This window comes from Nestor notabilis, unplaced genomic scaffold, assembly GCF_000696875.1.
Source record: "Nestor notabilis isolate BGI_N333 unplaced genomic scaffold, ASM69687v1 scaffold9523, whole genome shotgun sequence".
Lineage (NCBI taxonomy): Eukaryota > Metazoa > Chordata > Aves > Psittaciformes > Psittacidae > Nestor > Nestor notabilis.
The window spans coordinates 1,359-21,816 of record NW_009922344.1 but is presented as its reverse complement, the minus strand read 5'-3'; the positions used below and the strand labels follow the sequence as shown (position 1 = coordinate 21,816).

The 20,458-nt window shown below is 40.9% G+C and overlaps 1 protein-coding gene across 1 annotated transcript; it reads right to left on the bottom strand.

The window, feature by feature from the left end:
* Nucleotides 1-1,948: 1,948 nt before the first annotated feature.
* AKR1A1 (aldo-keto reductase family 1, member A1 (aldehyde reductase)) lies at nt 1,949-19,383 on the bottom strand. Its single transcript, XM_010011570.1, has 8 exons — nt 19,293-19,383; nt 13,270-13,389; nt 11,424-11,575; nt 8,538-8,733; nt 7,710-7,909; nt 6,633-6,705; nt 5,622-5,708; nt 1,949-2,239 (listed from the first exon to the last, which is right to left on the bottom strand). Exons 1-8 carry the CDS (start codon nt 19,380-19,382, stop codon nt 2,174-2,176), a joined length of 984 nt encoding a protein of 327 aa, XP_010009872.1. The 5' UTR covers nt 19,383; the 3' UTR covers nt 1,949-2,173.
* Nucleotides 19,384-20,458: the final 1,075 nt, after the last annotated feature.

Below are 20,458 nucleotides of genomic sequence, written 5' to 3'. Positions count from 1 at the left end.
TTTCAAGATGAAAGTTCACCGGCTCCAACTGCACCATGGTACTCCATGCAGTAAGAGAGCTGGGATTTGTGGGTTTGATAACGCAGAATTTATCTGCTTTTCTTAGGAATTCTCTCTGCCCGCTGACTTACTCTCAGTTAGGGAAGTAGCTACTAAAAGTTAATTGGGGCCCTGACAGTAAAGAGGGGGGAAAAAAGTCCCAAAGTCAGACACTGAGTACAGTATTTATTTAAGACATGCAAGTGGAAATACATGCAAAAAAAATCGCTTTCCTTGGCATGATGACTGCTGTTAACATTCTACATAGTGCCTTGAAAGTAAAATTGCTTCCCTACTGATCTGCAGTAAGAACTGTATTTAAAGTCACCCGCGTTCGATTAGAATAATAAAAAACCCAAACGACAGGGATTTCATCTCCCTTAGAAGAAAACATCCAGGCTAGTAAAGAATCCTAATGGAGGTGTAATGGCTTTCTCCACCGAGGTAAATTTTTTTAGGAATTAGGAAACACCTAACAGAGGAGTTCTGTAAATTTTACATAAGGATTACAAAGAGTGATAAAACAGGTTTGTCACAGTTCAGCCACACGCTGTGAGGCCCAGGGCAGGAAATACTTGAGGCAACATTATGCCTGAGTTGAATATATATAGTTCTACTATAGGCCTTACTGTAAATGAGGTTATCAAAACTAGAAGAACCTAATCCTTTAATTTTTTAATTATTTGAATACAGAGGATTATTTTTCCTAATTCTAAGTGCTCTTTATTTCACTTACAGTCAGTTAAGCTTTCTTTATCCAGCAGCAAAGAAGTCTATGTCTGTCTCTGAATGGCATCAACAGAGATAAGAGAGTGTCTTTGTTTTACATTTGAGAGGCCTTTAGAAACTGCCTCCCTACCCTGCCTGCACCGAGGCAAATGAGCATGAAAGTCTATTTTACAGGTAGAGAAAAACCAAACCAAAGCGTTAACACTGCTAAGGCCACAGAAGGTATCACCTTGAGAGCACTGGTAGGCGCTATCACCTCACGCCCTTTGTACTGAGATGGCTGGACAACTCCTTAAGAGATTGCCACAAAACCGGTGTCAGAGCTGGAGTTCCAGTCCTGCTCAACAGTGTATCAGCACTCAGTAAACTACCTCCCACCAGGGAGTAACATGGAGACATGGCAAGTGGGAAAAGAGGCACAGGAAAGGCAAGTGAATGCCCAGTGTTTCCATCAGGTCAGCAGCAGAACAGGAAGCAGGAACAGCTCTCCCAAGCATCAACCCAGGCAGCAGTCCAAAATGTGACATTAAAATGGAAGGGGGCCCCTGACAAGTCTTTGTTCTTATGATCTTGTGACCTTCCAAAACTCAGACTGGACATCTTTGGTAAAGAGACACCAGGAAACTTCACAGGAAAAGCAGGACATTTTTCTACAAGACTTACAAAAAAGTTCTGGAGGCTTTTGTGACAGGATGATCAGAGCTACTCTCAGAGCCAAAACCTATCCATGTGACAAGCAAGAGAAGATTTCCCTGGAGGCCTGCACCAGGGTATGCATTTTTTCTCCTCAAATCTACAGGCAAATTACAAGAAAAAGAAAGTGGAGAGTGCCAAGTCCCACAAGTACTCAAAGCAGATAAAAAGCACTGGGCATGGCTGGTTACTTGGGTTTTAGTGAATGGTTTATGGACATAGTACAACCGTAGGACATTTCACTTTATTCTTTGTATGAAAAATTATTAACAAAGATATCAAAGTTGATGGCTAAGCAGTTGTGTAGATGTAAAGTGCTTTCATGCCTTCACCCTTTTGGTTGTTTTTCCCCCTCATGGCAATAACTAAAGCCTTCAAAACAATTTCACAGACAATAAACCCAAAGTATTGCCCTAGCCTGATAATGGCATGTTTTGAACTCGATTTAGACTCCCCCCTCTTTTTCTAATTCCCAAAAGATTTGATGCTTCCAGGAGCAAGCTTGTGGTCATTGTAATAAATCCACAAACTTTGACATGGAAGCTACAGTATCTCCAGAAAGGAGGTCAATCAGAAGCAGTACAGTGTAAGTAAACCTACTCAGGAAGGAAGGTTTCATTTGGACAGGATTTTTTGACGAATTGTGGCAACAATTATTTTGTGGAAGGACATGCAAGGGGAGCATGTTACTTAACATCTTATTTTCTAGTAGTTAATAGGGGTCATTGAAGGGGTAATGGGGGTGTCCAGCATCTCTGGCCACTAGCTTGCCATCCACCTGTGGAATAAACAGACTCAAGTCAAAAAGACAGAAATTCATTCTTACTCTCTCAGTTTCAAATTCTGCATGATTTAGATTTCTGGGATATGAAGATTCAAACACCTGGGAGTGTCTTTTTCAGCTTAAACAAGAGCTGTTTCCCTACTCCTGAGTCCTCCTAGCACTTTGTGAAAGGAAAACTTAAAAATTAATTTATAAAAGGAGATAGATTTCTGTAGCCTAGAGCAAGTCTTCCAAGCTGCTGAGACTTCAAGAATTAGATTAAGAATAGTTAAAAGCCTTTTGCCTTGTAGCTGTTATTGAGCAAGTGTTGTAACATGCAGACTTCAAAACACTTTATTGGAGTTGGAGCTTTTTCCTTGTGTTTCCATGATAGAGAGTTGCTGGGCTGCCAGTTTTACACATGGATAAGATGCAACACATTTGAATGACTGGTTCGGGGTCACATACTGAAGCATCAACAGTGACACTGAACTGCATCACAGCACTTTTTGTTTAAGAACATTTCCATGGAAGACCAGCATCTCCAGCTGTAAAACGGGAATACTGAAATAAGTATTCACAGATAATGAAACAGAGACTCCAGCTGGCTCAAAGGCAGATGTGGCCATGCAGAAATCTCAGTTCCTGCATCCCACCTCTAAGCATTCAGATGCACAAGTTGCATTTTTATTTGCACTAAGTCCATTGCAACACCCCTCAACTTCCAAGGAGCTGAGGTAAACCCTTGCTCCTCATCTGTAATGTCTGGGAAAATTTAGGAGCAGCATTGGTAGAGATACACACCTCTCTGGGCAACAGACTAGCATCATTCAGCTAAAACTTATATTAAGTCCCTCTATCAGCTTTCAGTATAAAGCCTGCATTCCAAATCAACTGGAATCCCTAGTAATGAATGTTACAGTGGCTACTGAAGTGTGAAATTAGTCACTTGGGGGCACTACAGAGCAGGAAACTAAGACGTTAAAGTTTAACATTTGATTGATGCTCAGATTAATATAAAGCTGAAGTGAAGCTGTCAACTGAAGGCAATCCTTTAAACTGTGGACAAAAGTGTCAGAGCATGCCAAAACAGCAGCTGCCAGAAGCAATGTTTCAGGTAGCTGATTCTAGTCTAGTCCAGGAATTTGAGAGAAGGAGGCAGGGTAAAGCCAGCAGTGAACACACTGCAGGTCAGTGGTGCCAACTATCAAAAATAGACCATTATGTGTACAATACCATCACTCCTTCCTGTCTTGCTAGTCATTCCGGTTTCACTTAAGTATATTCCTTGACCAATTACATCTTTCCAAAAGTTTGGGATTTCAGGCTGGTGCAAGGTAATTTCCAACCTCTATCCAGATAATGAATTGTTAGAAGTATAAAGCAACTTAAATTGTCTAAAGCCTAAGGAGAAGCCATTACATTGCATGTAGACAAGACAATGTGGAGAAGAGTGGCACAGCTGTAAGAACTTGTGGTTATTATGCAAAACAAGGAAAAACTGTCTTGTCAGTTATGACAGAAGCTCTGATATCACTGCTGTATCGCACATTGAAATCCAGACACTGTAAGTTAGATTTGGAGAGGAGGTAGGCGTAAAGGGTTGGACAGGAATTTTAATTCACAGTTGATGAAAATTCTTTCCTGTGAGCCCAGAAGGGATTGTAGGAGACAAAAGGTTCTGCTAGAGATCTTACAGCTACAGAGTCACCTTTTAATCCTCCTCATCGTGCTTCTTCCTGTCTTGTTATCTGACAGGATGGCAGCATCTTTGAAGCCCAGCTGCATCATTCACCCTTTTTCTAGTTGGATGGGCTAGTGCTTTGAACTCTTATTTCATCTCTCCTTTGTGAATCACTGTGATCTGATCAGGTCTCCCAGGTAACAAAAGCACATGACTTATCCCCAGCTCATCCAAGGGTACATCCTAATGCATTTTGCAGTTCCATTAACAAAACAACTTTATTTGCAGCATGAGCAGCAAAGCACTTGAAAGAAACATCTTGTCAGCAGCAGGTGTGCTTGTCACTACTGCAGTCACACAGATCAGCAGCTAAGCTTGTAGTCTGGGGTACAGACTCCTGTTCCACAAACACAAAGATAATTTCGGTTGCACGGATGTGGGGGTTTATATTTACACACAGATACTGAAGCAATATACAGTTAAGAGCATGGCCCTGAAGCTCTTTAAAGCTCCAGTATGACAAACAGTGAAAGCTGTAGCAAGTATCTACCCTTGATAAGAGACAGTCATTCACCATGGTCACTTGTTTTTTCTAATTCAGACATGCTCAAGTACTCAAAAAAAGCTCTATGACAAATCCTGGAGAAGAGCTTTCCCCAAAGAATTCCTATAGCCAGGACCCACTGACTGACTACTGAAGAAGAATTTACAGACAGACAAACTGCTTGCAGAGGCAAGGGTATGCTTGACAGCTTCCAAATTTGCAGAGACCTACTGTGTCTGTGCAGTGTACTGTATGACAGAGAAGGGATAAATCGCTTCAGACTCATTATTGCACAGTCTGGTGGTCAGTGACACAGAGGGAATGGCAACAGCTTTCTGTGGCATAATCAGAAGCAGGACAGTAAGAAATGAGGAATACTATGAAGACAGGAGACAACATAGCATTGACTTGTTTGGGTTTTTTTTTCCTGCAGTGAGAGGAAAGGAACAAGGTTAGGTGCTTTAACATAAGGAAGACCAAGAGGACTTCAACATTTAGAAGGCTTTAGTTTCTCTAAACCCAGACTGGCAACTGATAGCACACGAGGTAAAAAGTTTCATGTGACAGTAAAACTACTGATGCTAAAAGATGCTGCAGCTAATGGATTTGGAAAGACAAATACAACGGCCTAAGCCAAACTCCTTATGTTTGAGGAAGGTCATTAAAATAGATTATGAAAGGGGGACATCCAGTGGAGGGGAGTGGACAAATTCCCTCATGTGGCTTCTATGATGGATATGGAGAACTAACAGCACACTCAGTCTTCAATGATCTTAGAGGCTTATGGTATAAAGTAGATGGGGACAGTTGGAACGAGGACTACTTCTGGAGGAATGCCATGGACCTCAGCCTGCTTGTACTTGAGCAGGACATATCAGCAGGAGTTTGGGGAGTTTTGAAGTAAGATGGGACTCTGGCTTAAAGGCCTATGGGCAGTTCTGTAATGAGAACTCCAACAGTAGCCAAAACAGAGGAGGAAAGATTTCAAAAAGCTACTTTTTTTGTACCCAGCTTTTGAAAAATTCTTTCATCTTAGATACCTTAAGAAGATGCAGTATTCTTATGAGTAAGTAGTTCTGATGGGGACAGTAAAAGGAAGAAAAATGCAAAAACCCCAAACTGCAGCCACATGCACATAGTGAAAACTATGAGAAAGATGAGAAATTTACCGTGATCATTGGCACAATGTAACGCCAGTTTTTATTCAGGCTTCCAATGTGGCTCATCTCTTCTTCTGTGAGGCTGAAATCAAACACCTGAGAACAAAAGCAAGAGGCTTTATAAGCATAAGTTACAATTAGTTTGTCTTACATTTATAAATATGTTGCCATTAAAACTCATTTTATACCAAACAGCAAAACAAAGGCTTGAAGTCTGAGGTGTTAATATAAATGCCAACTCTAGACTTACACTGATATTGCATAGCACTCTTCCAAAAGGACAAAAAGCAGTTGGACTGTTCCTCCAAGTCAGTCCTGCCTATTCAATCAATGTTCCGTTCCCACATAACACTAAACCTCAAGTAACTGCAGAGTTTACTGGACTCCCTTGAGATTTCTAGCAGCATACTACATGGCAGGATTTAATGGGAGTAACAGTTACAGAAACAACTCCTAACTTAAAAGCAAGTATGTAACCAGCCAATCTCTATGATTAAGGGCTGAAAAGGATCACATGGAGCTGATTCAGAGACCTCCCTCAAAATCACCTGAAGCCAGAGTTTTCACATCATTTCTAAAGTGAGCTCTACTTCAGAGCAGAAGTGAACCACACGTATTCCTTCAGCATTGTTAGTATGGCAGTTTGCCACAGAAACAGTCACCAGCCTTGCCTGCAGGGTTGAGCAACTATTACTCATCAATAAGAACCAGTGAATGTCGTTAGAAGACTCCCTTGTATCTCAGATAAATTTCAGTAGATTTTCCATTAAGACTTCTACAAAGTACATTCTTTACCTTTTGATAACAAGACTCTGCATGTGTACATGCGCACACACTCACTTGCTTAAAACACATCAAGTTTGCTTTCCAAAAATCTTTACCATCCCTTTTAACTCTGTGCATACACTGGTGAACAAGTATGAACCAAGTGCCTCAGCTTGTTGCTCTGCAGGTAGTAGGACAATATATTACTCACACGAAAAGGCACTGCTGAAACTCCTTTCTTTCATTTAAACTTACCTGGAGATTCTCCTGAATACGAGTGGGAGTGACACTCTTGGGAATGGCAACCACTTTACGCTGCACTTGCCATCTGTTAAGAGGAGGAAAAAGATTTTCTGTGTGCAGCCCAAGAACCACAATGTTTATTTTGGTTGAGTAACAACCTGTGTCAGCAGAGATGCCAATTGTTTCTATGGGAAATTAAAATACCCAGAAGAGGGCTGGCATAGCACTGTATTGTATTAGAAGTATGAGTATGTCCAAGCAAGACAGAAACCATTGAATTAATCAACGAGGGGAAGATGTTCATGCTTTTGAACACGCAACCAAGTTTCAGGTGCTTTAAGCTGGAAGCCCAAGAAAGAGTCAGAAAGTGTACTTAAGCATTTTATATGGGTTCTAACACAACAATCAGTGAGAAACCAGAAGACAACACAGATCCCTCAAATGCCTGTCTAGTGGCTCAAGCACAAAATCTTGAACTTGTTCAGCTGGCAGGGTAACTTGCTGCTGCCCAAGACTGTGCTGGTGATATTAATAGATACAAAGCCAGAGAAACAAAATGAGGCTAGAAACCCAATTTCACTTTATAAGGTGCTGACCACATTCTGGATATTACACAACCATCCTGTTTCCCAGTGTCCAATAGCTGGCTTCTACTATATAGAACAGCAAATGGTTTTTCAGTGCAAAGAAGGAAGCACTTCCTCAGCCTCTCTTCTGGGAGACCACCTGAATGCAGCAAAAGCACTCAAGGGTTTAGCAACTGGCCACATGCACATTCAGCAGGTGGCCCTCAATCAGGGCACACTGCTGCAGTTATCCCACTGCTATTTCACAGTAGAAATGGGTGAATTGTTCAGGCACAGATCCAGGCCCTGAACAGACCCCTCTGATCTAGTCCATCCACCTGCCCTATGGCAGGACCAACCCTACTAAATTTGTAAAACAAGCACCAAATGGGGCTTGCTTTTGGCACTCCCTGTGATTTTAACTCCCCACCAATGCAGAAGAACACACACTTTTAAGCAGATTACATCTAACTTGAGTGTTTTGCCAGGTCCCAAATGCCACCCTCTGACAGTTGTCCTGTACCTGAGAATAACCTGTGCAGGTGACTTGCTGTATTTTTCTGCCAGTTTTTTAATCCCAGGTTCTTCTAGGAGCACAGGCTCATCTGGATGTTTCCACATGCGATCTGGAGAACCAAGGGGGCTGTAGGCAGTGACAACCAGTCCTCGCTTCTGGCAGTGAGCTATCAGCTCATTCTGAGCTAGGTAAGGATGGCATTCTACCTGTTAAAATGACCCACAGTGAGTGGCTAGAGAACAGACAACAACACAAGACTCTAAACAAATAGGAAGTCAAGAGCACAGCAGAACCAAACCCATCACAGGAGGTCATTCTAGATTCTAGAAAACCTTATAAGGATAAGGTTTAAGTTAAGTCAGGTATCCTTATGAGGATAACTTACTACCAGAATGAAAAAGCATCTGGTAGGCTAAGTTTACAGGAAAAAAATAACAGATCACCTAAGTTTAGTGCTGGATTTTCCCTATGTACCAAAAAGATCATCCAACAAGCAATGAAACTCTCTATTAGAAGGGATTCAAGTTACTTTCTCACAATGCTTCTTTCTTATAGACTGAATTGGTCCTCACAAGGAAGACTAACTCTTCCCACAGACCTGTCCAACTAAGCAGGCATAAATGGCCACAGAATGTGGATGTAGGTCTCCTCCCCAACAAATTAATCTGCCTGGAATGACAGGCTCTGTGTGCCTACTCCTGCAGAGCTGGCTATATTCTTCCCTGTACGTAAGAAGCTGAACACCTTGTGCTAAAGACACAACATTGGTTTGAAGATTCTTCACTCTTATGGACAAACAGAAAAGGTATTTGTCCTCTTCTTTATTCAACTTACCTGGAGCACAGCTGGTTTGACAGTAGCCACACTTAGTATATCATCGATCTGACGGCTGTTGAAGTTTGACAGCCCAATGGCTTTCACAAGACCTTTTACTACCAGCTTCTCCATAGCCTTCCAGGTATCCTTGTAATCAGTGTAATCATAACGCATTGTGTTATCAGGATTCTTTGGGAAGAGATTGTCCCCTCGTCTACAGAGGCAAAAGTAAAGTGTAAGTACATTTACCACGTTTATATTAAAGTCTTCAATAAAAAAAAAAACAAACCAAAAAGCCTTCCTCAAAGTATTCTTAAAAGATTACACATAGTTCATAGGGACTCCACCTATAAAAGATTATTTCACATACCGTCTTTCCTATGTAAACTTGTTACACAGTACTTTGACCTACTTACCTATACAGTAGTGACTACACAGATAACTGATAAGCCACCATATACACGCAGCAGCTCTTTGCACACTTCGATCCTAGCAAAACAGCTGATTTAGAGATCACCAACACAGAAGACAGCTTTGGTTTCTCAATTTGTTTTTGAGAGGATTGATTCTTAATAGTCTGTTTAGAGCCACTGACAAAGGGATTTTGGCTTAAGAGCTGTCTAGAAAAGATTATATTCAAAGTACACTGGCCTTCCTACTCCTTCTGGATTCTGTAGCAGTGTCAGTACTTGAAATAAGCACAGATTCTCACAGAATCTAACACATACATGTTGCTTATAGGCTGGGTGTGTTCCTAGTTAGTCATACCAACCCATTCAAAAAATAAGATAAAGTAAAAAAAACACCCCACACAATGAACCTGGTTCTGCCAAGTGACACCACCACACTGCCACAGGGCTATGACTGGCCTCTGAGCAGTCCACACTTGGAGGGGTACATATAATCCCACTGGAAACATGTTTCTTGTTACCAGTGCAGGACTCTGCTAACTCAGATCTCAGAGGCTGCCTTACACTGCTCAGCTAAGGAGTGAAACGGTGTTAGAAATGAGAGCTGGAGACAAAGGGAGATGGTTCTTCATGTCATTGATAAATCTAGAACCAAAAATAACTCTGAAAGCCTTATGAGCTCCCAACTCCAAAAAGCTGCCTCATATGTCAATAGTAGTAATACAAAGTGAGAGATTAAGTTTCAAGACCTAGAGGCACTGTGATTTCCAGACAGAAGTATATTTTAATTTCTAATTAAATAACATTCGTTTGCTCAGCTTCCCAGGGCAATAGGGGTTATAGGTAACCACACATTGAAACAGTTGAGGCAGAGCTAACAGAAAACTGGAGAGTGAACAGTTTCCAAAGAGAAAATATGAAACTGCTTTATTAGAATGGCAGCTTTGTCAACAGTTTCCACAGCATCAAGCAAATTTAAATATTAGTAATACCTAAACATACATCAATATTTGTGTTACCTGTCATTACCAAAGCAGTGTTTCATGTTGGGGGTTGGATTTTTTTTCCCCCCAATCAACTGGAAACCAAACCTGTTTCATAAGAGGGGGAATTTTAAACAGCTCTTCCTCTAAACCAGCTCTAGTTGGCCACACTTCCTCATTCTGTTATGCTGAGGAATATATTTATACTTCAAGCATCTTTCCTCTTATCATTAGTTTTGTATGCTTTGTAAAATTCAGTTCATATCACTAGAAGGGGTCAAAAAATTCTCATATTTGCAGAACAGACAGAAGCCCCTTAAACTGACAGGGTTTCCCCTGTTGAGTGAAGCCTCCATGCAAACATCTGATCAGAAGATTTGTCCCCTCCCCCATCCACTCACCATTTTAATGATTGTAAGGGGATGTGGGGATAAGCAACAACTGCTTCCACATCTGCAAGAAAATAAAGCAAGGAACTCTGCTTCTGATGGAGCTGTAGGGTAAGTGCATTTAGCACCTAACTGGAAGACTTCCTCATCTCTTATTTCCTCAAATCATAGAATTACTGCAATTAAAATGTCATAAGAAGTCATTTTCATTTTCTTATACAGATACCACCATGACACTGCATATGCTTGGCCACTCCAGTACAGTTAATAACTATTAGTGAAAACTGTGGTCTTTACAAAGTGCTTAATTCTCATTTTACAGATAAGTAAAGCAAAGGCACAAAGCAGTTTTGTTATTTCCCCAAGGTTACCCTGTAGGTCAATGGCAGAATCAAGAATAGCTTGGTTCTAATAGATGAAGGCACTAGGTTGTTTTAAGCTTCTAATATATTTTAAACTCAAAGGTTTTACCTCACAGCAAACCAAACTCTCAGCTAGTATAAGATGGCAAGCGTCAGTACAGAAACTTGTCACATAGAGCTTTATTACTTTTTCCCAGTTAGACCAGTTTCAGTTACCTAACTTTGGCACTCATGCCAAACTATCAGAAGTTTAGTGACCCTACCTACTTTCATCACCTAGTTGTTCTCACTACTAAAAAAAAAATCTAAGTAACTGCTTAAAGATTTTAAATGAAGACTTAATACTCACTTTTGCAGCCTCATCATCGCTAAATAATGAGAACAGTTACCCCTTTTCTATTTACAGTATTTCTATACAAAACCAGAAGTTTTGTCTCCGCTACTGTGTGCTTACAGACATGCTACACATCTGACAGTAAGCAAATTCCCACCCAACTGAAATGCAAAGAATGAAGTTTGAACAACTGTTTTTTTTGAACAAGCGGGCCAAAAATGAGCCAGTGTACAGGTCATGGGTAGAAAAGCATGTCTGTGTGACAGTCCACAGGACTACATATTTAGCCACACTGCAAAACATCTCGCAGGCAGTATACACAAGAAGAAATTCACAGCTTGCAAAGAAGGTCCTGAGGATATAGCACCAGCCACTTATGTAAAACTGGGGTTTCTGCAATCTGTGCCCTTTCCACACAGAACTTACTCAAAGGCATGAGGCCAATGCATGAGGTACAGGTCCAAGTAATTCAATTTCAAATCGTCAAGTGTTTTCCTTAGTGCTGGCTCTACATCTTCTGGGTGGTGCTTGGTATTCCAGAGCTTTGATGTTACAAACAGGTCCTCCCTTTTAATAACCTTTAAGACAGGGAGGAGAGCATAATTTACTGGAACAAGTTCAGGAAGAGAATTGCAGCAATTCCCCAGCTAGCTTTAAAATCAAAGAGAACAATTTAAGTTTTAATAAAAAAAGGTCACACAGGATCTACAAATTAAACCTTTCAAAATATACTAGATAGAGAAGAACAAGAGAAACACACACCTTGGCAAGACCTAAAGTATACCAGATACTTAGCAAGTTACTATAAGTTCTGAAATACAAAACAATCCTCTCCACACACACTTTCCAAACTACCCAATTCAAGGGTAAAAGCCACTATTAAGTGTGGTGTGGCCAAAGGAAAGATTATACAGTTTATTCATATGCAAATTTTGTATTTTCTATTTAACAATTCACATATTCTAGGCACAACCAGTTAACTTACTAGACTCATCACATGTTATAAACCAAGAATGCTTCTCATGTGAAGGGCATGGGAAAATACAGAGAAGCAGCTTCTTCAAAGCTCTGCACTTGAGTTTCTAGGTTCTGGAAGAAACACACCAAGAACTGAGTGCCCTATACCCTGTATTGGAAGGGTAAGACACAGAAATTAAACAGAGTGTTGCTTAACTAGGAAGTATAAAATGTGAAAGGGAGATCATGTTTGGCAAGCTGAAGCACAGAACAGAGGGCACTTCTCACTGTCTTGTGTGACCAAATTTCACCCAAGTCTATACTTTTTAGAAGATGGAATGATTAATTCCCTGTTTATCTCCTCCAACCATTGTTATTTCTGTGTTTCACATATGGCTGTTGTGCTCAAAGAGAAAGATGTTTTACAAATTCTAGTTTTAAGTTAGCTAGCTTATATGAATTGAGTAAGAGTCTCCTATGCTTCCCTGTATTAGTTACCATACCTAGTAGGAAGGATTCCCTGGGGCAAGCTGAAAACAGCCTCTCTTAAGCTAATCACATAACAAAGAGATTGCCCTAAAGTCAAGGCAAGAACAGCAGGAAAGCAGGAACATAAGAACTTTCCCTCCACCAGCTCTGAGGCTGTACAGGTAATCCTTCTAGCCCCTTGGGCTAACAAGAGGGTAAGAGAATGAATTTAAGATTCCACCGGAGGTCACCCATAAGAATGCCTGCCACATTACAGTATATTTAGGCCACAGACTCTCAGGTGCAGGCTGTAGAGCCACAGTTACCAAACCTTCAAATGCAATCACTGTTCAAAAAAAACAAAAACAAAAAAAAAGTACTTATTTACTCACTATTATTATCCATAACCAAAAAGCCCCCCAGTCACCAAATTTGCTATGGATACTGAGCATGCTAGTCCAGACTGGCAAACTAGAGTAACTTTTCATATAAATCATGGCAAATATTTTACATTACAACTACTGATTCTTGGTACCTCCGATTTCTGAACAGCCAAATTGGGATACTTTGTAAGAGAGGAAATGGGTGGGCAGGGAAAGTTTTTTTAAAAAGGGCATTTTCTTTAGCTCCATGCAAATATTGCTGAAAATCTTTCCTCTTCCTGACAGCCAGGATGGGTGTAAGGGAACAGAAAACCCTCTTTCGCGCCTGCTCCTGATTAGTAACAAACATCTGGGACAGACCAGGAGGAAAAGCCACAAACATTAAACTTTACAGTCTACTTTCAGTCCACAGTTGTAAATTTTGACACAATACACAAGCAGCGTGGTGATTCTTGTGTTTCTACCTTGCTGGGCCCAAGGCACTCCTGGAAAGCCTCACCGATCTCTGCTTCATTACTGTAAGCTGCTGCACAGTCAATGTGGCGGTAACCCACACTTAGGGCATATTTCACTGCTTCTTTCACCTGTAATCAGAAACAGATAACCCAATGTGATCACTGAAAAGGGACACATCACTGGGGGGGGGGAAGGAATCAAAAGTTAGGGACCTTGTGAGGAACACCCCCAAAGTACATAAGGTCATAAGACTCGGAGCAGGATACAGTCCTCTGTGGCACAGGAGTGAAGAGCTAACTGCTAGCAGACACTAGTAACAAGAAAACAGACCACACACACAGGCCAAGCATGCAAGAACCCACCAGACAGAATAGGGATTAAGTATTAACTATACTTCTCACTTCTCTTAAATGTAAAATGAGCTTTAAGAAGCAGTTTTCAAACAAATGATGGCATAGGAAGACAAAAATTCCAAAACTAATACATGAATCCTCATCTGTTAGTTATCTCCTATTATAAGATATCTCCTCACTCCCAGTAAAGGAAGAGCTTGGTTTCTAACTCCAGAATTGCCACAATTCGGGCCTAGTTCAACTGGTCATGCTTAAATTCCTAAGATAATGGTATTTTATGGCACATTTTTTCTTCAGGTCTCATTCCCACTGACTGCACAACAATGGAAGTCATTATACTGTTGTATATTAATCCATGGCCTGCAGGGGATCTCCCGATGATGCTGACATCTCTGCAGTTTGCTTTCCACATTGCTGACAAAGGTGTTGTCAACAGCAACACGTCTCTTGCTACATATTATTATGTATAAGCCGGAATGGTTGTGAACTAAGGCACTATACTTTGAACCTTTCTGCTTTTGAAAGCTCTAATGAAGCTCAAGCACAAAACATCTTCACATGCAGGGCCCAGATATGGAGCAGGTCTAGAAACCAAAGAAGGAAACACAGAATGGCATCTTTTTGAGTACTTACAAGTAGCTTCTGAATGAAGATTTTTAATAACCAACTGTACAAGAACCAAGAATTACTACAGATTCCACTGCAGGCATCATCTTCCATTAGGTTGATGAGCATTAAGTAAAATCTTAATGTTATTTCATTTGACTTCCAGTAGAAAGAAAGCACACACTCTCTTTTATGTTTATCCATCTGAAGTGCTGCAGCATTTTCAATTTTAAAGCTGACAAAACTAGGAACAGGAATTAAAGAGATGTACAGTCCTGCTTCCAGATGCTACAGAAAGACAAGGGGAATCAAATGGGAAAGAGACCTCTCTTCTACCGGTGGATTTCATTTGTTTTCTTGTCAAGAGCTGCAGTAAAGGCAGACACAGGATATTCTGACTGCATTCTTTGGCATTTTGAGAGGAAAAATCAGACCTGTTGCCCTTAGCCAGAATCACGAAGCACTTCTATTACAGCAGTGAAGTAAACTCTCCCTTTCTCCAGCAGAATGGTATTTACCTTGTTTCATCTTGACAAAGACATTCCTAAGGTCACTACACAGTCAAGGTCATGGTAATTCTGAAGTCACTTGAGACATATTAAAAGGCTTTTAAGACTTGATACCTACCCTTCAAAAAGGTAAGAGCTGTAGAGCTGAAGCAGAAAGGAAAAGCAGCAGTGTTCTTTGTGTGTATTAGTCCCTCATTTCTTCTGTTGGATAACAGGGTTTTATTAATCCAAGTAGGCACAAAATTTGCCACAAAATTAAAATAACCACTTGCAGAAAACAAGGGATAAGGCACTCCAAACATGTCTCTGCAAAGCGATAAACAGGAGGCTGCATGTTTTTCTGTATCAGCATGTTCTGATAAATTTCTACCACTGAAAAACTGGGACTGGTTATTTAAATAAGGTTTGGATTTGGGCTAAATCTGTATTTGTGTAAACTACTTTCAGCCTATAAGACATTCCAATGTGAACTGAGGGCTCCAGTTCCACAGAAAAGGCAATCAATCAAGAAAAAGTATGCAAAAAAAAAAAAAAAAAGCATTTCTGGAGGGAGGGGATAATAACAGATAGATGTAAAATTAAGAACTTTCTGTTAAAGTCCTGTCATTTTGAGATCATGTTCAGTCAGGTACATGCATTTCCTGTGAAGCAGAGGGGAAAAAAAACCAAAGGCAACAGAAGCAATTAGAGATTCATATGCCTCTGGACATCTGTGTTGTGAAGTAACAATAGCCAAAGGATCCTTCAAACTTTCCATTATTCTTTAGTTTAGCCTGTCAAAACTGCTAGGGAAGGAGCAACCACCAAGTTCATTTTCCATTAGGCAAGTTGAGTTACACAGCTTAAGTGTGACTCACCAATGCAGCAAGAGAGCTACAGAAAGTAGGTATGAAAGGATCTTGAGACGTCATCAAGTCTACTCTCATGCCCCACAGCAGGGACAACTAAGTCTAAATCACTCCTACACACATTTGTCATAACCCTTCTTGTAAGTGACAGGCAGTCTATTTGAATGCTTAGATATCTTTATGTTCAAAGTCTTTCAGGTGTCTAACCAAGAGCCACATGGTATTCCTTACAGACATGAAATCCATAGCGTCCCCTTTGTGAGGGCTTTTTCTGCCTTCTGAAAGAGCCTACATGCATCTCTCAAACCTCTCTGCACCCCGTAAACGTAGGTGCTTCCATCTCTCATCACAACTTACCTCTCCCAAACCTTGCATCACTTTTGCTGCTGCCTCATCAGCTGGTGCATGCTTTTCTTGAAGTGATTTACCCCCAAACAGATACACTGTTGCAGCTTAAGTCTTACTCTCCTTCATAGCATAGCAAAGCCCTAGGAACTAGACTCCCATTCATGGAAGCAAGGGACTTGGCCTTTCCACTCACTCTCTTTTGGGTTTGAAGATGGATGAACACAGTATCGCGAACAATCAGTGGCAGATTGAGAAACTGAGTCTGTAAGTCCCAATTCATTTTAATATCCATGCCTAGATTTCCAGTTCTTCAACGTGCCCATCACAAGGCAAAAAACTAACAAGCCAACTTTATACTTCCAAGTAACATATAGTTTAAGTGACTGGGGAGCCTCTTCTGCACAGCCCCTACCCATCGTGAAGAGGCCTTCCCCTCTCACAGTTCCAGTCAATAATACTTGGAAAGAAAAGGCTCTGACAACCTCCCGCACCTCCTGCAAAGTTGCCACATTTTAGCAGTCCCATCTGCTGACAGGAAACAGGAAAAAAAGAAACAGATCATGGGTCCACATGATATTCAGATGCAATATGACCAGTAAGTGTTGCTAAATCACAGTTTGTACGTACTGCACTAAAATTTGCTGGAAAAGAACTCAGACCACCACGTAAGTAATGCAAACTTCAGAGCCAATGTTCCATAAGAGTTTTGCCTCCAGTCCTTCAGATGTTGAATTTAAGTCTCTCCCTTAATATTTTACCAGAAGCAGTGAATTTTTGTGCATGTAACTAGGATTCTCTGTATCGTCTAACAAACTTCCAAGAACTGAACTGTCTCCTCCATAGTTGCAACCCTGTCACAAGATACCCAGTCTGACTGGTTTTCTGAGCTACACATTTCCTCTCCAGGTTTCCTAAGGTTTAAAACAGAAATACAACTTCTCTAAGCCCAATGTCTCTCTCTCCCCCACAGAACCAGCTCCTGCCACAGCAGGTTAGTCTGTTCATCAGGTGGGGATCAATCCTTCAGGTTGAAGGCATGGCCCACTTGAGAGAAGAGAACAAAGCATTAAAGGATTACAGATAATCAAGCTCTAATATTAAAACAAAACATGCTCCTGATATTCTTGATGCCCCTGTCTGAATGGACTTCTCTCTGAACTCATTCATGCTGCCAGTTCACAAGCTTCTGTACTGTGTTCCCTTCCATTCAACAGCTTTTCATCATGCTCCTATGGTAACATGTAAAACAAATTTCTCCTCTAGCATTTGATCATGTAATACAGAAAACATCTTATTATCCTACAGTCTTCCAGTGTGGATTAGATTGAATAGTTTACACCCTCCCATTCTTATCATCTAGGAAACTCGGGCTGCAATAGCACCTTTGTACTGGACTTCTAAGAGCTGGCTACAAGGTCGAGGTTTGTTTAGGATCAGGAATAGTAACAGCAGTAATAAAGAAACTCAAGAGAGTAAAGTCAAGACTGAAAAGCAGCTCGACACAGAAAAAACTACATTCTGCAAAATATTTACCTGAAATAAATTTAAAAGCCATCCACTTCCACTCTTGCTTCTAGTACAGCTCTTGCACAAAAAGGTTTTCATAAATAGCCTCTACTTGGGAAACAGCTAGATTAAATATAATCAGTGATAAGTCTTCTGCTTCTCTAGGCTTTTGGCCCTTAGTCTTTAATTCATAATCACAATTATTCTCCCTGGACTACATCATGTCCTCTTAAGGGTAAATCATATGCTCTGAATTTTCAAGAGTTATAAACAGGAATTTGTTTATTCCACAGGAATAGCAGCAGCTTCTGTAATTTCGGCAATTTTTCACTGCAGTTTCTAGATTTTGCCTTCAATACGTTCTAGGAATGTCTTTGAAGAAAGTAGATGTTCCAAAGAAGTGACTCCCAATGACCTCCTCGGGATCCCAGAGAAGATGGCTGGATCCCATGTGAGGTTTAGCTGCTAGAAGCACCACTTACTATGGCAAAATCCATCTGAATTTGGTTTAAATGATGTACAAGCAGGATTTCCCCTGGTTCTTTCATAAGACCACACTTTCCTCAGAACAATTAGTGCACAAAATAAACAATGCATTCGGATTTTGTTTGTTTAGTTTCATGCCTGAAAATGTTTTCAACATTTAACTGCTTTGAGTGCACAGAAATTCATCCATTGAGTTGCTGCACGTTAATAAACTTAATTCAGCTGTCAGTTGATGTTTCAAGTGACAGAGCTGAACATTCACCCTTGTCCTCATTTAAAAGGTTGACTGAGCTCTCACATCAACTCAGTTTCCACATTAGCAGGGCTTCTAGTCCCAATACATTCACTGTCCTGACAGTTGTTTGGACAGGGAGATCAACAAGAAAATGGCTCTGAATAGATTTAATTTTTATAGCTTCTTTCCCCACATCTTCCTCTAGCTGGCATGAGAGAATAGCTCAACATCTTGAGAAGCGTCTTAAATTTCCACTCTCAGCCATGAACACAGTGTCATCCGACATACTCCAAACACCATCATGAAGCTAATGCAAGAATATGCAGCATTTACTGTGCAGACATGCAAAGGTACACACAATCCAGAAGGCATTATAGACAACAATACCAGCTAAGAATTACACCAAGCAATGGACGTTGCCTTTCACAGCAAGCGTGTGCAATATCTTCCCCCAAGAATTATCTTTTAACTAAATGAAACAAAAAGGAAAAGACAGACAAGGAGAAAAAATTACAACAGGAGGCACAGCCCACAGCATGCAAACATTCCCACAGTTAGTTTGTAGTAAGACACAGAATTGTTTCCCAGTGTGGTGTTTGCCAATTCATTGCATTAGAAGCAGAATGAATGTCTAATGACACATTAGTAGTCTTAGTCTAAAAGCAGGATGACCCAAGCAAGTTCTGTTTTTCTGCTAAACACAGGCTGACCACTGGAGCAGGACTTATTACAAAACCAACTGGAGTTGTTGCCTCCCAAAATAATGCATTCAGCTGAATCATTGGCCCAAGTCAGAGGAATGTCTGGTCAAACTGGCAGCCTGAGGATTTGCCAGTGGAAGTCAGGCACCATACTATAGCTAGAGCACCTTCCCTGCCTCACCCCACTCACTGGTCTCTTTCTGGATTCATCTCCCAGAGCACCACTACCTGAGGCCTGCATTAACAAGTCTTAAAGGATTTGCTGCTGCTGGTTTTGTGCCTTAAGTCATGCAAATACACACATTCCACTGACATCAGTGTGCCTAAGACTAAAACAATTCAAGCAAAGGATCCAGGCATCAAATCTAGGATCTTCAAAGAAGGTGCACAAGCCACAAATACTAGTTAAGAGCACAATATTGCATTGTTCTTCACTTACTTGGCCACGTTCGCTTTTCCAAGTTCCCAGTCCTAGGAGAGGCATCTTCTGCCCAGTGTGGAGTGCAACGAAGTCACATGCTGCAGACATTTTTGCCTGAAGAACAACAAGAACCAACCAATTCAGTAAACTGCAACAGTTTACCTTTTCTCTGTAGAAAGTAGAGGTCCTCACGATGCTAGAATAAAGATGAAGTAGGTTCTTTACAGTTCTTACCAGCATAAAGGAGAATAATAGTTACCCTGGAGAGACTAGAAAAGGAGCCCTTGAGCCTGGACTTCTCTCTTGTGCTTAGAGCTGTGATATCCAAGTGCCTTCCCTGTGAAATTCAACAGAACAGAAGTCTAGCAGGATATTCCACTCCCTGTTGCTGGCTTTATAGCTACCACAAACAGCAATCTGCTAAGAGCGGCAAAGCTTTTTATCAAAAAAGGAAGGTTTTACAGTGTGTCCCAACATGCCCACAATCTATGTTTCTGGTCAAACTGCTAAAATGAAGCTTCATTCAGGGCGAGCTCCAAAGCTGGCTAGCCAATTTCAGCAGAAGTTGAGGAACTTACTTCCCAAGTTCAGCTGTGTGCAAACTCATCATGTGATTTGTTTAAAAACAACAACAAAACCAAAGCAACCAAACAACCCAGGAGTGGAAGCATGCAATTTGGTTGAACAGCTGACTATGTAGGAGGAATGGTTATTTTCAAAGCAGAGCATTCAACCAGCATATCATCCCAAAATGGCTCTGCCTTCTCCGTGTTGTTAAAATCTTCATCAGCCAATGGATATGCTCATAAAGAAAGTTTGTATTTTCGATTTCTTGCTTAGTTTCTCAAGACATATTTTTGTAGATTTACAACAGACACCAAAGAGCATACTTGTTTTACAGAGAGACCTAATAAAGTAGTTGGAATGATCCTGACCTGAAGACCATCGTACACCAAGGAGCTGGTGAGCCAGGTAACAGTTAACCCTGCCTGGAAGCAGGTCCAGGCTTCCCTTGTGCTGTGCTTTATGTACAACCTGGCCTTCAAGGCTGCGCTCTGGGATAAGAGCAGCAGTTGCAGCAGAGGAGTCTGCAGGAGCTTGGTACCTATGATTACACCGTCTACACATCCTTGCCTTTATCTAAAAAGGCAGGAAGTTCTCATGCAAGCATCCGTTGTTTGACA